We start from the raw sequence: 14,442 nt of genomic DNA, 5'->3' as shown, positions 1-14,442 counted from the left end.
AACTATCATTGTCATAGTGTTTTCTTCTCTGCTCTAATTGCACTTCCCTGCAATTTGCGGCAAGCATCCTACCATGGACTGGTCTCCTGGCCTTCATTTCAATTGTCTTTGGATATTATTATCAGATTAGATATTTTAATATCCCACATGAGTGCAATCATTCTATGTCTATCTCTCTATTTCTGACTCATTTCTCTCAGCATAATACTCTCTATATCCATCCATGTATAAACAAATTTCATGACTTCATTTTTTCTAATAGCTACATAGTATTCCATTGTGTAGATGTACCATAGCTTCTTTATCCACTCATCTGTTCTCAGACACATGGGCTATTTCCAGATTCTGGCTATTGTTAATAGTGCTACAATGAACATAGGAAGGCTTTTCTGCTTTGTGTTTTGGATCCCAAGGTAGGGGTCCCCAAATTACAGCCCACAGGTCACTTGCGGCTCGATGAGGACATTTATTGGGCCCACTGGGTGTTTTTGCTGTCGCTGCCTGTCCTGCAGTGCACATGTGTGGGAGGTGCGGCCTGCACTCTTAGACTCTGCTCCTTCTCTCTGTTTCTCGACTCCTCCTCTCAGTCTTGAGCAGGGGTCCTCAACTGCAGCCCGCCAAAAGCAGGCCCATAGTTCCCATTGAAATACTGGTAAGTTCGTTGATTTAACTTTATTTGTTCTTCATTTTAATTTAAATCTTGTATTTGTTCCCATTTTGTTTTTTATTTCAAAATAAAATGTGTGCAGTGTACATAGTTACACTATAGAATTAGTTCAGTTTTTTTTAAACTATAGTCCAGCCCTCCATGGTCTAAGGGACAGCTAACTGGCCCCCTGTTTAAAAAGTCTGAGGACCCCTATCCAAGAGTATATTTCTAGGACTGGTATTTCCAGATAATATGGTCAATTTCTAGTTGTTTGAGAACTACTTGGATTGTTTTCCCAAAAGGTGGGAAAGTTGGCATTCCCACCAGCAGTGAATGAGAGTCCCTTTCTTCCAGCATCTGTGTCAGCACTCGTTGTTCTTGTTCTTTTTGGTGTTTTCCAGTCTCTGTGGTGTGAGATCGTATCTTATGTTTTTATTTGAATCTTCCTGATGATTAAACTAAGGCATTTTTGCACCTCAAAGGAAATGGTGATCACAATACAAGACAGCCAACAGAATGGGAGAAAAATCCATCCAATACACATCTAATAAGGGGTTAATACCAAAGATATGTAAGACAAAAAAGAGTTTAACAAGAAAAAAATCATCTAGCCCTATCCAAGAATGGGAAAAGATGAAGAAATACTTCCTCTAAGAAGAAATACAGATTTCCAAAGACACATGAAAAAATGTTGCACATCAGGAGAAATATTATTGCTGAGCTCTATATCACTACTGAAATATATAATAACAATCCAGGGCTAAAGGGTCTAATTTGAGAAGAATAGACTCCGTTTCAGATCATTAAGAGACAAATTTCCAATAATTTTTAATTTTATGGTTACTATTTATTAAACTTCATACTTTGTTATATTAATTAAATATATACTGGTAACAATGAAAACAATACTCTTAAGGTATCAAAACAATTAGAGCCTTAAGATCTCCAGAGATAAATCCTTCAAAATTAAATAAATATATATAATAGTATCTACATATGCACTTAGAAATATTTTTCTAAAACTACAGTAAGCGTTGCATGTGGCCAACTGCAGTTCAATTCTCAGAACATCACCAGGAGTGATCCCTGAAAACAGAGCCAGGAGTAAGCCCTGAACACAGCCTGGTGTGGCTCAGAAATCAAAATTAAATAAATTACAATAAGAAAAATAGTATGAAGAAAGTAGGTGGTCCAGAGTGACAGCACAGAGGGTAGAGCATTTGCCTTCAAATGGCCAAAGCTACTTCAATACTCAGCATCCCATAGGTTCCCCCAAGCCTGCCAGGAGCTATTTCTAAGTCCAGAGCCAAGAATAACCCCTGAGTGCTGACAGGTATAGCCCCAAAACAAAAACAAAAAAAAAAAAAAAAGGAAGAAAAGAAATGGAAAAAAAAAAAAAAAGTAGAAGGTAATTCAAACTTAGAAAGATAAAGAAATGAAGGAGAACATTTTGCTTGTAGCTGAAAGCATGCCCAAGATTTTTCTCCTCTCTTTCTCCTGTAGTTGTGATGACTGAGGCTCTCATACACTTGGCTGTGGTTCTTGCTTGCTACTGCATCACACTTGCCAGGTCTGTAGGGGTGGGGGTGCTGGGCTGAAACTCACAGCTTCGTGCCTAAAAGGCAGGGTTCCCATGTTATTTTTTTGTTGCTTTAATTACGGGAGTCACATCCATTTGCCAGTTATGGGAGCCAATACTTGTGGGGTAAGTAGGGCCACTCCCAATGGTACTTGAAGGGTCATGATGCTGAAACTCTAACCCAGAGTCAGGTACATGCAGTGCTTGTGCTCTACCACTATACTTACAACCTCAACCCATGAACATTTGTATTTTTTGAAAGGCTCATAATGACTACAAGATAGATTGATTCATTATATACACTGAAAAGTAATGTGAAACTGTGATACAGTTTAAAAGTATGTATGTATGTATGTATAAAATAGTTTAGTATGTATGGCAAAGCATCATTTTACATCTATTTAAATGGATAAAAATGCTAGTCTCACTCTAAGGTTATATAAAGGTACATAGCTTTTTTAAAAAATATCAAAATTATTTCTCTCCAAATACAATAAAAGATCATGCAGGGCTTGAAGTAAAATTGATGACTTCCCCTTTGAGTCTTTGAAGGGCCTTTGAGTAGGGGATCCCCAGAAGAGAAAACAGTACTACTTATATTGTACTGGCCACACTTTAAAAAACTCATTTCTAATTTTCAAGATATTATTATTAATAATATCAATTATTATTAAGTTTGGGACCACATCTGGTAAAAAGAAAAAAACTTAGAGATTACTTCTGACTATGTACTCAGGAATCATTCCTAGCATTGCTCAGGGGACCATATGGGATGTTGTGGATCAAACCTAAGTCAGCCGAGTCCAAAGCAAGTTCCCTACCCACTAGATTATCTCTCTGGCTCAAAAATTATTTTTAATTTGTTTAAGATTGTTAAAAATTGAATCACCAGGAGTTACAAAGTTAGGGATATATTTGTGGTTGAGTTCCCTGCCTACAATAGTTCAACATCATTACTTTCACCAGTGTCCACTTTCCTGCACCAGTGCTCCCAGTTTCCCTCCCATTCACTACCCACAGGCTGCCTCTATGGCAGGCACTTTCTTCTTTTCTTCCCTTTGGCTCTGTGATTTATAATACTGTTGATGACAAGGGATCATGCATATGATCTTCCTTCCTTCAGCACTGGGCCCTCTTCCAAAGTGATCACTTCCCTTCATCTGGTAGGAGGTTTCCTTCACTGGCCTGTCCCCCTTTGCCAAGGTGGCAAGCTTCTTATTGAAGTTCAGCTCTCATGCTCTTCATTTCTGTTGCCTTTGAGGATTTGTTATTCCTGTACTGTGTACTTCTTTATACACCACAAACGAGAGATCATTGTTCCTCTGCCTCTCATAAACTTCCACCACATTAGTCTGGGTGTTACACAGACTCTTTTGATCTCCCTACCTATTACTATCCCCACTTGATATATAAGGAAACTGAGGCATAAAAAAATGAAAAGACTCATCCAAGAAGCATGATTTGTATGCACCAGACAGTCTGGATCCAGAGTCTGTATTTCTCTACACACAAAGATGCCTCCTCTGATGTCTGGCTTAGAGATTAAAAATTTGAGGGTCATGGAGCCTTTAGCTAGTAATTTAAACCACAAAGCAGATGAGTTTGTACAAGTGACATATATTTAACAGCAGGGAAGTGAGATCTGGTCAATGGAGCTCTAGAAGGATGACTGGGCTATTCCCTTCCAGAGACTAAACTCGTGAAAAGTCTCCCACTACAGTTATTACAAGTTCTTCCAAATCACACCATGTCTTATCCTAACTCTCCCAGACTGCTGTACAGTTTATTATGCTCTTCATAAATTCAAAAGTTATGAAGAGCACTTCTCTAGTTCTTGATCTTTGTCCTCTATTCCTGTGCCAGATACCTCTAAAAACAAAGGTTTCAATATGCAATAATCCAGCTTGCCAAACTCCCTTTCCCTTTTTGCAATAGAACATATATACATCTCATTAGTCATTAGTAGTGCTTGCCAGAACATAAGATTATAGTAAGTTGTACTCCAATATGTAACACATATTGGAGCAATAGTATAGTATATCTGGTATCGTATAGCTGGTCAGGTGTTTGCTTTACACAAGGCTAACCAGGGTTCTATCCGTCACATCCCACACAGTTCCCTGAGCACTGCCAGGAGTGATACCTAAGTGCAAAATAACACCTAAAAGCATCATCAGTATGGCCCTAAAACAACAACAATAACAAAAAATTACAACAAATCAGTATGCAAAGAATATCACTACATGTAACATAGTCAGCCTGCTAGTTTTTAATGGACGGGGGTCAAGAGCATTGCAGGATTTGGTTGGGAGGATGCAAACATATAGTTAGGTCATGCTTTTAAGGAAAGTAGTTCAAAGACAAATAGTGCTATAAGATAGAGCTTAAATGTGTGATCCTGTTACCTGTCAGGAGGCTAAGAGGATCAAAGAAAAGGATGAGGGATATGGCTCCAATAGGAGAGTACATGCCTTGCATGTAAGAGGTCTACAGATGAACCCAACCCTCTATCCAAGCCACCAGGTATGGACTACGCAACAATAAGATAATCACAAATCTTGGTGAGTATAAACATTTTTTTAGAACAGGCAGAAGAGAAGTGATTGTATAAAAAAAAAAAAAAAGAGTGAAAAGTAGAAAGAAAATGTGGGATAATAGAAGAATAGAAGAAAACAGGAGAAAGGGCAACCAAAGAATTTGTTATCCTAAGAGCAGGGCAAAGACCTCAGGAAGGAGTGAAGCTTCAGGATCGATGAAACTGGCAGGCCAAGGACGGCCAGAGATGAAAAGAGCCGATTGTGTTTAGCACCTGGAGACCCCGAGAAAGTTTTCAGTGCCTGGATAGAGGATGCTAAAATTAGTAGTTTAGGAATGGATGGGATTAGGAAAGTGGAGACAATGAATTCAAAGCGGGTTTGCTAGAATGTAGGTGGACCGAGGCAGAAGACTGAGGAAGTCCTGAGCATGAGGAAGGGAGGAGACAAGTACAATCTGTACTTGTCCAGATTATTTAGGGAGAAAATCAAATAAGAGAGAGTAAGTGACAATAAAGAGAAGGGTAGGGGCTGGAGAGATAGCACAGCAGCGTTTGCCTTGCAAGCAGCTGATCCAGGACCTGAGGTGGTTGGTTTGAATCCCGGCATCCCATATAATCCCCCGTGCCTGCCAGGAGTGATTTCTGAGCAGACAGCCAGGAGTAACTCCTGAGCACTACTGGGTGTGGTCCAAAAACAAGAGAGAGAGAGAGAGAGAGAGAGAGAGAGAGAGAGAGAGAGAGAGAGAGAGAGAGAGACAGAGAGAGAGACAGAGAGAGAGACAGAGAGAGAGAGACAGAGAGAGAGAGACAGAGAGAGAGAGAGACAGAGAGACAGAGAGAGAAACAGAGAGAGAGACAGAGAGAGAGAGAGACAGGGGGGGAGGGAGGATAGCAAGATTAAGTCAGAGACATCAAGCTCTTTTACTGAGCAAAGAAAGGGAGTGCGGAAAGACGCCCCACATTGCTTGACTGTCCTAGTGAAGCAGAGTTCTCTGGGGGAAGATGTTATACTTGCATGCTGTCTCTGTTTGCTATATGACTTCCCTCTCTAAAGATTCTGAAGTCAGGAGGGTAGAATATCGAGCAGCCCAACAAACTCTAATTATCCAGGGCTTCTGCCTTTGAAGGGGTAATTTGTAAAAGAACCTCAATGCTAAAGTTAAAATGAGACTTGGTTATAGCTGCACGTCCTTAAAGCAGAAGTGTTTCTGGGAAATCATATTCATCTTTAGCACTACTTTGAACATTAACAAACCCATCTTCAAATCTCCAAAGGTGCTTAAGAGTCAAGAGCATATTTAATCTCATCTTTTCCTCCAAACCAATTTCTTCTTTTCCTAACTCCACCAAAATATACATATTATATAGATATGTATAAGTATATAAATATACATATCTCCAGCACGGTTTTCCCAATTTCTCTGATTTGAGAGAGGGAGAGAGAGAGGGAGAGGGAGAGAGAGAGGGAGAGGGAGAGAGAGAGATAGTGAGAGAGAGAGAGAGAGAGAGAGAGAGAGAGAGAGAGAGAGAGAGAGAGAGAGAGAATAGTTCAAGGGCAAGTGTTCCATCACAAAGCTGGATCGTTAGCCAGATTTCTCTAATGTGGTCCTACAAGTAAATGTGGATGGGGTACTTGGAAAGCAAGGAGATGTCATCACTCAAAACTCAAGAGAGATAGGGGACTTGGCCACCCATTAGAAGCAGATGAGAAACTCAGATCCATCCTGTTCCTCCAAAGGCAGGTATCTCTCCACTAAATCATATCACACTCTTTTATTATCACTTTTGGCTGCCAAAATGAGGTTCATATTTCTCCCCAGACTGAGTAATGTAAAATAAACCCATCTTTCTGTCTCTCTGTGTCTGTCTCTCTGTGTCTGTCTCTCTGTGTCTGTCTCTCTGTCTCTCTCTGTGTCTCTCTCTGTCTCTCTCTGTCTCTCTGTCTCTCTCTCTCTCTCTCTCTCTCTCTCTCTCTCTCTATATATATATATATATATATATATATATATATATATATATATATATATATATATTTCCTGGACTGCTGGCTGTGCTGGACTGCTAACACCCTCATCTCAGTCTCCATTATTCTCCAGTGCAGTGAGGCATAAATATTCCTGTCTAAGATGTCCTGTCTAAGGCCCACTAAATAACTGCTAAATCCAAGTACAAGAAGAGTGTTTCTTCTGAAGGAACCAGGGCAGTATCTACTTCATGGCTTTAATAGCACCATTTTAAGATATAACAATAATCAGAAATTGACTCTTAATGATCTAAGTTTTGGTAACTCTATTTGCCTTTGTAGTGGATGAAACAATAATACACTTTGTTTTGTTTTGTGCAATAAATAAATGAATGAAGTATATTTGTTTGTGACTGCTACAGGGGCAAGCCTGGGTGAGAAACTGGGAACATTGGTGGAGGGAAGGTCACACTGGTGGTAGAATTATTGCTGGAATATTTAATTCCCAAAACAACTGTATTATGAACAACTTGGTAAATCACAGCATTATAATATTTATTTTAATATGAATGCAATCCAGGTTTCTTCTATAGCTCTCAAGTTTAATCTTTCAGAACAGATGTATGGCTTTTAGGGGGTGGTGTTTGTGGCCACACCCCGTGATGTTCAGGGGTTACTCCTGACTATGTGCTCAGAAATCGCTCCTGGCTTGGGGATGCCAGGGATCCATCATAGGTCAGCTGCGTGCAAGGCAAACACCCTACCACTGCGCTATTGTTCCGGCCCCCAGGTGTATGGCTTTTTATGATGACTGTATAAGAGAAGATTCAGCAGACTTCTGAATATATCCATTTCCCATTGAATATGTACACATGAATGACCCTTTAGAAAGCTGTTTCTTTTATGGAATTTTAACCAACACATTAAATGTTTTATTCCTACTTTATGAAGTTTTATTGTCAAACAGAACTTGTAGAGCTAACTCAAGAAAAGATCATCTTAGAGCCAGTCATGAAATTATGCTTTGTGCCTTCCTCATTTCATCCTAACATATGGTGAACCCAGTCAGAGCAATACCATTCATAAAATCATGTTCCTCACTAAACAGAATCCAAGTAAATCCGTGAAGGTAGTACAACTGACAGAGAGAGAGAAAGAGAAGAAAATATTTATTCAAACTGAAGCTGAATAACATAAGAAATAAACCAAATAGGGTGCTTCAGCTTTGCATTGGGGATCTCCCAAGCTGTTACCAGGAGGTACACAGGTACCTGTACCTCTGATACCTGGTGATGCTTGTGATGCCACAGAGTGCCAGAGATAAAATCCAGTTTGGGTGCATGCCAGGCAAGTGTCTAACACTATATTATTTCAGGCCCTAAATAAGGTATTTTTAAGAAAAGCGTATAATCATTTTGCATAATGAGACTGTCCTTATCTTAAGTTATTTCATAAACTAAACAAACTATTAACTCCAAAGACTTTCTTGGACCATCATCAAACAGACAACTCTTCAGCCTTATAATCACATAAAACCTATACTAAACAATATGATGAGTTCCTTAGATGTCTCTACCATCCAATCTATCAGGGAGGTGTGCTAAATTATGTGCTAAACAAATAGCATTAATTGGACTGCAAAAAGCCTAACTGCCTTTATTAATTAATAAAATTCATAAATAAATAATCCTACTTGTTCTACAATTGCTCATCCAAGTCTCGCACCTTACAGATGCACCTTCTTTACAGTGCTATGTGGAAATAATTTGTGGGTGAGGACATAGTTAAAAAAAGAATCTTCATTCCTTGTTGATGGGAATGTGTCTGATAAGACTTTATAAAAAGAAATATGAAAATGTCTTGAAAAATAAGGCCAAACTTCTGTAATTTGAGCAATTCTACTATCATCCAAAAGCAAAATCATTCATTTTAAAATATACATGCAGGTCTATGCTCATTGCAGCATAGAGTCAGGATATGGAAACAACTTAAACATCCAACAACAGATGAATAGATTAAAAGAAAAGTTCTGATATATACACACAATTGAATACTATACTGCCCTAAGATATGTCAAAACCATGCAATTATTGCATGGAACTAAAGGATGGAACTATAGGGTACCATGTTTAACTAAGAAAGCCAGAGAAACAAGGAGAAATACTGGATGGTTCTACTCTGTGGAATACAGAGAAATGAAAAAATGGATGGATGATACCAATGATGGCAAACCCTTGACCCTTGATGGCACAACTCCGGATGCCAATAACAGAGGAAGGGTGAGAGAGGATGAGGTGGTCTGGAAGTAACAGAAGGACATCGATAAGAAAAAACAGAGATTTCAGTATGATATCAGTGAACTCACCGTCTGATGGCTTCGGTCACAGTACCGCAACCCAAAAAATTCGATCTCCACAAGGTTTATGTGATGAAACACATGGTCCAGGACAACTGAGCCTTTTGTTGACTTCTGCAAAAATAATGAAATATAACTTTGATTGACTTGTTGTTTTATTTTTTAAAAAACAATATGCCTTCCTCAGCAAGCACAGTTCTCTTCTCTAAGGGCACTGCTCACAATAGGAGCAATTTCATTAGTCCATAGTTCCTTCTTTAAACTGTCTCATATACAAAGCCAAAGGAATTTTCAGTAAAGTGAATTAAAGAAATTTCTTTGGAAGACTATTTATTTTTATAATTTTAGTAGCATGGTTACAGAGTGTTAACATTTATGGTTGTCTAATTTAATTTTATCATTTTAATAGCATGATTATAGCAGAGTTAACATTTATCATTTTGATGTACAAAGTCACCACCATCAAAGGGCCTTTATGTCACATCTTGTCCACAACTTCCTTCCTTTCATCTCTCTCTGCACTGCTTGGATATCTCAGTCTTGCAATCCAAGGCCAAGAGTTTAATCATTATCAGCATTGTTTACACATTTGGGAAAATAATTTTTAAATTATGGTGGGATTTAAATAAGCTTCTTTTCTTATGGAATTATAAATTATCTCCAGAATAAAATATTTCTGCTAATAAAGATAATCATTTATATGAAGAACATCTAATAAATTCACCACAAAAAGTTTAGTTAAAACCCTACAATTCTTTCACTTTCCAAAGCAGCTTTCACTTTTAACATTACTCTCACAACTTACGCAGAAGAGATAAAATTAAAATAACAGTCAAAGCTTTTCTTCTCAATCCTCAGCTAATAAGCCCATAGATTAAAGCTGCCAGAGTTAATGTTCTGAAAAGCCCTTGTGAAGATATTCTACTTTATCTTTCTCACATCGCACAGACATAAAGAAAATGTTTCCCTTGGCTGCTTAGTAAGCGCTGGTGCCTATCTAAAAAATCTAATCTCTATCTCCCCAGATCCATTTAATTAAGAGTCTTATCATATATTATATTAAATACCAATTATTCACACATATAAGATAAACATTTAATCAGCAAGCATGACTTCATACACCACATTAATCTTGAAAAGAATCCATTTGAATGGTATATGAACATATACAGATTTCTTCTGCCCCATTGTTTTCAGTTCTAACAGGGCAGCAGGAGAAATCCCTGAGAAAGCACACATTGTGCTAATGAAGTAGGTCTTTGTTCAGCCGCGTTTTCCCTCAGAGAATTATCATTATGTGATTACTCATACATGCCAAATACTCTATAGAGCACCACTTTGAGCAAAAAGATTAGTAACATGAGAGAAATGGTTTGATTAAATGCATTATAAAATTGGTAATAAAAGGCAGTAAGAGCATACACCAGGAAAAGACAGTGCTTGTTACAAATCCCATAGGTGTTTTTTTCTCTCTAAATTACCTTGGTTAAGTTTAATTGGCCCTTTCTCAAAGCCTATTAGATAATTTATAAACAAAAAATCCTTCCACAATTACATGATTATGTTGTTGGCCATTTTCTGCTACAAAATAACAATGCCACAATCGATAAAAAAAAATCTCTGTACTCATACAGCTATGTCTTTAGCTAGACTAAGAATCTGAAGCGAAATTACTTATTCCAAGGACACTCATCCTGAAAATTATAATGAGCCAGTAAAATCATTCTGACAAACAGGATGACTTGGAAGTTGGGAGAAATGATATTTGAGTAAAAATGACATGGTTTTCTTGGGGCGAGGATGCCACATCACATGATGTTCAGGGGATCAAGGCAGTGCCAGAACTGAACTTGCAGGCAAGGTTTATTTCTTGGGCCCATAAATGGTTTTGGGGAGAGGGCAGGAGATGTAGGAGGCAGAGAGAAGAGTGCTGATCAGTGCTGATGAAGGACTTTTCTAGTTCTATGCTCAGGGACACTCTTGGCATCCCTGGGGAACAATAGTTATGCAGTGTTTGAATCAGAATCTTCTACATGCAAGGCATGGGCCTTGACCTCTGTACTCTCTCCATAAACATTCTTTTGGGGGCAGTAGGGAGACATGTTCATACAGTTTGTTATAAAAAAAAAAAAACATTTTCCCTAAGGAAATTTTATGTGTTCTTATGTATGTCTTAAAACTCTGAGGGGTTCTTCCATGAAATTGAAAGAACAGGCTCTTTCATGAAATTAGAAAAATGGGAACATTTCCAAACAGCTTCTATGAAGCCAATATTACCTTGATACCAAAACCAGACAGAGAAACTGCCAAAAAAAAAAATTACAGACCAATATCCCTGGATGAACACAGATGCAAAGATCCTCAATAAAATTCTGGCAAATAAAATTCAATGCATCAGCAAGAAGATCATTCACTATGACCAGTAGATTTCATCCCAAGAATGCAAGGATGGTTTAACATTTGTAAATCCATCAACATAACATACAACATCAACAACAAGAAAAATAAAAATCACATGATCATATCAATAGATGCAGAGAAAGCATTTGATAAGGTCCAACACCCATTCTTGATCAAAACTCTCAGCAAGATGGGAATGAAAGGAATCTTTCTCAATATAGTCAAGTCTCTTCTAAATATAGTAATCTACCACAAGCCAATGGAAAATATTATCCTCAATGGAGAAAAATTAAAAGCCTTCCCTCTAAATTCTGGTACAAGACAAGGTTTCCCCCTCTCACCACTCCTATTCAACATAGTATTGAAAGTACTTGCAATAGCAATTAGGCAAGAAACAATATATCAAGGAAATCCAGATAGGAAAGAAAGAAGTCAAGCTCTCACTGTTCACAGATGACATGATAGTATACTTAGAAAACCCTAAAGACTCTGCCAAACAGCTTTTAGAAACAATAGATGCATATAGCAATGTGGCAGGCTACAAAATTAACACAGAAATCAATGGCCTTTTTATACACCAATAATGATAGGAAAGAAATGGACATTAAGAAAACAACCTCATTCACATTAGTGCCACACAAACTCAAATACCTTGGAGTCAACTTGATTAAAGACGTGAAGACCTATACAAAGAAAACTATAAAATCCTGCTCCAAGAAATAAGAGAGGGCACTCGGAAACGGAAATCCATACCCTGCTCTTGGATTGGCAGGATTAACATCATTAAAATGGCAATACTCCCCAAAGCACTGTACAGATTTAATGCAATCCCTCTAAAGATATCCATGACATTCTTCAAAGAAGTGGATCAAACACTTCTGAAATTCATTTGGAACAATAAACACCCACAAAACTTTGAACTTTCAGCCAAAGAACATTAAGAAAAATAAAACAGAACCCATGTAAAATTACTTTGTCCCTCAAGTCCCCAGATTGTAATACATAATATTTCTTAGAAGCACACAAAGCAATCTAAAAACATAAAACTTATGTAACTCCTTAAACATTGACGGCATAGTACTTTTTTACATTTCCATGCACATGCATATTAGTTTAAGTTAACCTCAAAAGTTTAAGTGGGTTGTTTTTCTTAAGGATTAGAGTCAAAGGAGCACAGTAAAAATGGTGTTAGAGTGGCTATTATTGTTTGCATAGGCCCACCAAAATATGAGGGACATGGAAAGGAAAAGCCTTAGCCTAAATACAAGGAGACCCTAACCCTGAAGTTTCCTGGCATAAGACAAACTCTAGGCTCCAGGCAAACTAGTTTGTCCAATCCCGTCACCTAATTTTTGATAAAGAAGCAAGAAATCCTAAATGGAGCAAGGAATAAGTGGTGTTGGCACAACTGATTAGCTACTTGCAAAAAAAAAAAGTGAACTTAGACCATGTACGAAGGTAAAATTCAAATGGATTAAAGACCTAGCTATCATACCTGAAACCATAAAGTATCTAGAACAGGTAAAACACTCCATGACATTGAGATTAAAGGCATCGTTAAGGAGGAAACAGCATTCTCCAAACAAGTGGAAGCAGAAATAAACAGATGGGACTATATTAAGCTGAGAAGCTTCTGCACCCCAAAGGAGATAGTGCCCAGAATACAAGAGCCACCCACTGAGTGGGAGAAACTATTCACCCAATACCCATCAGATAAGGGGCTAATATCCAAAATATGCAAGGCACTGACAGAACTTTACAAGAAAAAATCATCTAACACCATCAATAAATGGGGAGAAGAAATGAGCAGACACTTTGACAAAAAAGAAATACAAATGGCTAAAAGGCACATGAACAAATGCTCCACATCACTAATCATCAGGGAGATGCAAATCAAAACAACTATGAGGTACCATCTCACACAGCAGAGATTGGCACATACCCATTCAATTTCATGAATGAAAACAAGAAGTTCTCATTCAGAACAAGCTGGCAGGGATGTGGAGAGAAAGGAACTCTTATTCACTGCTGTTAGGAATGCTGTCTATTCCAACCTTTATGGAAAGCAATATGGAGATTCCTCCAAAAGCTGGAAGTTGAGCTCCCATATAATCTAGCTATACCACTCCTAGGGATATACTCTAGGAACACAAAAATGCAATACAAAAATCCCTTCCTCTCACCTATATTCATTGCAGCGCTGGTCACAATAGCCAGACTCTGGAAACAACCTAGATGCCCCTCAATAGATGAATGGCTAAAGAAACTGTGGTACATATATGTACAATGGAATAATATACAACCATCAGAAAATATGAAGTCATGAAATTTTCCTATACATGTATGTATATGGAATCTATTATGCTGAGTAAAATAAGTCAGAGGGAGAGAAATAGATACAGAATGGTCTCACTCATCTATAAGTTTTGAGAAAATAAAAGACATTTGTGAAGAAAAAAAAACTCTGAGGGGGCGGCACAGCACGCCCTGCTGTGCTCAGGGGTTACTCTGGGTAGTATTCATGAGACCATACATGATGCCAGAATGGGACCTGGTTGGTCAGCAATATGCAAGGAAAGAGCTTTATCAGCTGTACGATTTCTATGGCCCCTTCTACTATATGCTAAGGCTTTAAAATGGGCAGAATTTACGAAACTGTCACCCTAACCTAGGGTTAGGGTTAGGGTGGATTTAACATTATCACTTGGTTTCTTTCTTTCTTTTCTTTTCTTTTCTTTTCTTTTGTTTTTTGTTTGTTTGTTTGTTTGTTTTTTGTTTTTGGGTCACACCCGGCAGTGCTCAGGGGTTACTCCTGGCTCTAGGCTCATAAATCGATCCTGGCAGGCTGCAGGGACCATATGGGATGCCAGGATTCGAACCACTGACCTACCTCTAAGCTATTTCTCCAGCCCCTCACTTAGGTTCTTATAGCAAAGCATTCTCCCATAAAAGAGAACAG

General features: G+C 38.2%; 1 protein-coding gene across 1 annotated transcript in view; it reads right to left on the bottom strand.

Moving 5' to 3' along the window:
• The window catches only part of EPB41L4A (erythrocyte membrane protein band 4.1 like 4A), a 294,094-nt gene that overhangs the window by 188,102 nt on the left and 91,550 nt on the right, over positions 1–14,442 (bottom strand). The window contains exon 2 of the mRNA XM_049776051.1: positions 9,093–9,197. Coding sequence (XP_049632008.1) covers positions 9,093–9,197 — 105 coding nt within the window. The remainder of the gene's footprint in view (positions 1–9,092; positions 9,198–14,442) is intronic.

The sequence above is a fragment of the Suncus etruscus genome, chromosome 6, assembly GCF_024139225.1.
Source record: "Suncus etruscus isolate mSunEtr1 chromosome 6, mSunEtr1.pri.cur, whole genome shotgun sequence".
In the NCBI taxonomy this organism is placed as follows: Eukaryota; Metazoa; Chordata; class Mammalia; order Eulipotyphla; family Soricidae; genus Suncus; species Suncus etruscus.
Note: the sequence above shows the minus strand (reverse complement) of the source record. Positions and strands in the feature narration are given on the sequence as shown.